The sequence below is a fragment of the Hipposideros armiger genome, unplaced genomic scaffold (genome assembly GCF_001890085.2).
Source record: "Hipposideros armiger isolate ML-2016 unplaced genomic scaffold, ASM189008v1 scaffold_656, whole genome shotgun sequence".
In the NCBI taxonomy this organism is placed as follows: domain Eukaryota; kingdom Metazoa; phylum Chordata; class Mammalia; order Chiroptera; family Hipposideridae; genus Hipposideros; species Hipposideros armiger.
The window spans coordinates 209,037-210,846 of record NW_017732006.1 but is presented as its reverse complement, the minus strand read 5'-3'; the positions used below and the strand labels follow the sequence as shown (position 1 = coordinate 210,846).

At 37.7% G+C, this 1,810-nt stretch overlaps 1 protein-coding gene across 5 annotated transcripts in view; it reads right to left on the bottom strand.

Moving 5' to 3' along the window:
• PEX5L (peroxisomal biogenesis factor 5 like) overlaps positions 1-1,810 on the bottom strand; it is a 213,635-nt gene that overhangs the window by 12,497 nt on the left and 199,328 nt on the right. For all 5 annotated transcript variants that reach the window (XM_019626097.1, XM_019626098.1, XM_019626101.1 and 2 more), the window contains one exon: positions 647-790. In XM_019626097.1, the coding sequence (XP_019481642.1) occupies positions 647-790 (144 nt within the window). The remainder of the gene's footprint in view (positions 1-646; positions 791-1,810) is intronic.

Here is a 1,810-nt window from a genome sequence, read left to right as displayed (position 1 = left end):
CCCTCTCCCCTCTGACCCAATGTTTCAGGTCCCTCTGCTACCCACATACCATTTCCTCTAAGCAACAACTAGACTCCCCCCTGCGTTTCATTAACCCCCTCCCCTTCACACCTCAGCTTTGGATTTACTGGTACGGGAGGCTGGGTCTCCTAGCCTCCTGTGCATACGCTGACACGGCATTTATGACATTGCACTGATTTATTTGTCTCTCCAGATCAACCACCAACATGTCTTTTCAACTGCCCCATTTTCTCAGATCTTCAGAGTTTAAGCCAGTGTTTGGCACAATCCCTGGGGCACAGTATGTGCTCAATAGATGTGGAGTGAGGAAAGCAAGAGTGAGATATTGGCGTAGCTGTAGACCCAGACAAGATGGTGCACTACCCCCAAAACTACTGCCCAGCTTCCAAGGAGGCAATTCTAGTTTTTCATTTCCTGGCCCACCCTTTATTTTTTGGGTACTGTAGATATTGCAGATGTGGTTAGAAAGCAGGTTACATCAGACTAAACCATAAACCAGATTAACTCCTTTGGGAACCTTTACTTGGTGAAAATGTCACCTTAGTAGAACTCTGTGTCACCCTCTGTCCCCCTTTAGCACATGCAGCCACTTTCTGAGCCTGGCAGGATGAAGGGGAAATGACACCTCTGCATCTCCAGGGTCCTGAAGAATTGCTGCCTCCATGAACAGGATGGTGACTGGCAGGTCCCCTTCCTTCAGCCTTTTCAAGCCTTCCTCAAATGCTCCAGGCCAGTCCTTGAAGGGGTTTTCAGTGTGGAAGTAATATCCCTACAACACAGAGAAGGGCAAACACAAGATCCATCGAGTTCTCTCTCCATGCTCAAAATTGTAATTTTAATATCGCTAAGCTAATTTATTTAATTAAATTTATGTAATTACAATTAAATTTCAATTATTGCTTTTTTTCCTTATTAAGAATGTACATTTTCATTGTATAATTTTTAGATATTATTTTGTTATTGAATAAAATAAAAAGAAACAAAAAGTTACTCATAATGCCACAACCTAAATATGACCATTGTTAATATTTTGGGGTTTGTTTTCCTTGTGATAGTTCTTTTGTTCATTTTGTTTTAGTCATTTCTCCCCAAGACCTTAAGATTTTAAAAATACTGAGTTTTTGAACACTTTTGCTAGGTGTTGCCACCCAGTCCCCTGAAGTGTTAATATCATGCAGTGTGCATCTGTTTATGTACTGTGGGCCTTTTGAGGGCTACAAACCATAGCAATAACTAAGTTTTTTTTTTTTTGCCCTCCCACTCCTCAAACAAGTTTTTGTCCCATTGATGGCTATATTGCCCACTGAGAATGCCTGTTTTAAAATTACATATCTTCTTGTATTATAAAAATGTAAGCAATGCAGGATGTACAAATAATCTAGTATTTTTCTATAAATATATAAATAAACAAACTCATATGTGAAGTTATGTAGCTTAAGCTCCACTTATTATAGTTTTAGTTATTATAATTATTTATATTATGTTAAAATTTATTTAATCAATCCCCTATTGATGGACACTCAGCTAACTTTCTCTTTTTGTTATCATAAATAAAATGACAGTGAAAGCCTCATGCTCACGTCTTTGTTTGCCTTGATTATTACCTTATGATAGACTAATTTTAGAGAGATTTATTAGACTAAAAGCTATGAACTATTTTCAGGCCCTTGATATGTGTAGCTGTATTGTTTTGGAGAAAGTGTGTCCCAATTTAAACTCTCATCAGAATTATCTGAGAGACATTATTTGTTGCAACTTTACTAGCATAGGTTATCATAAAATTTTAATT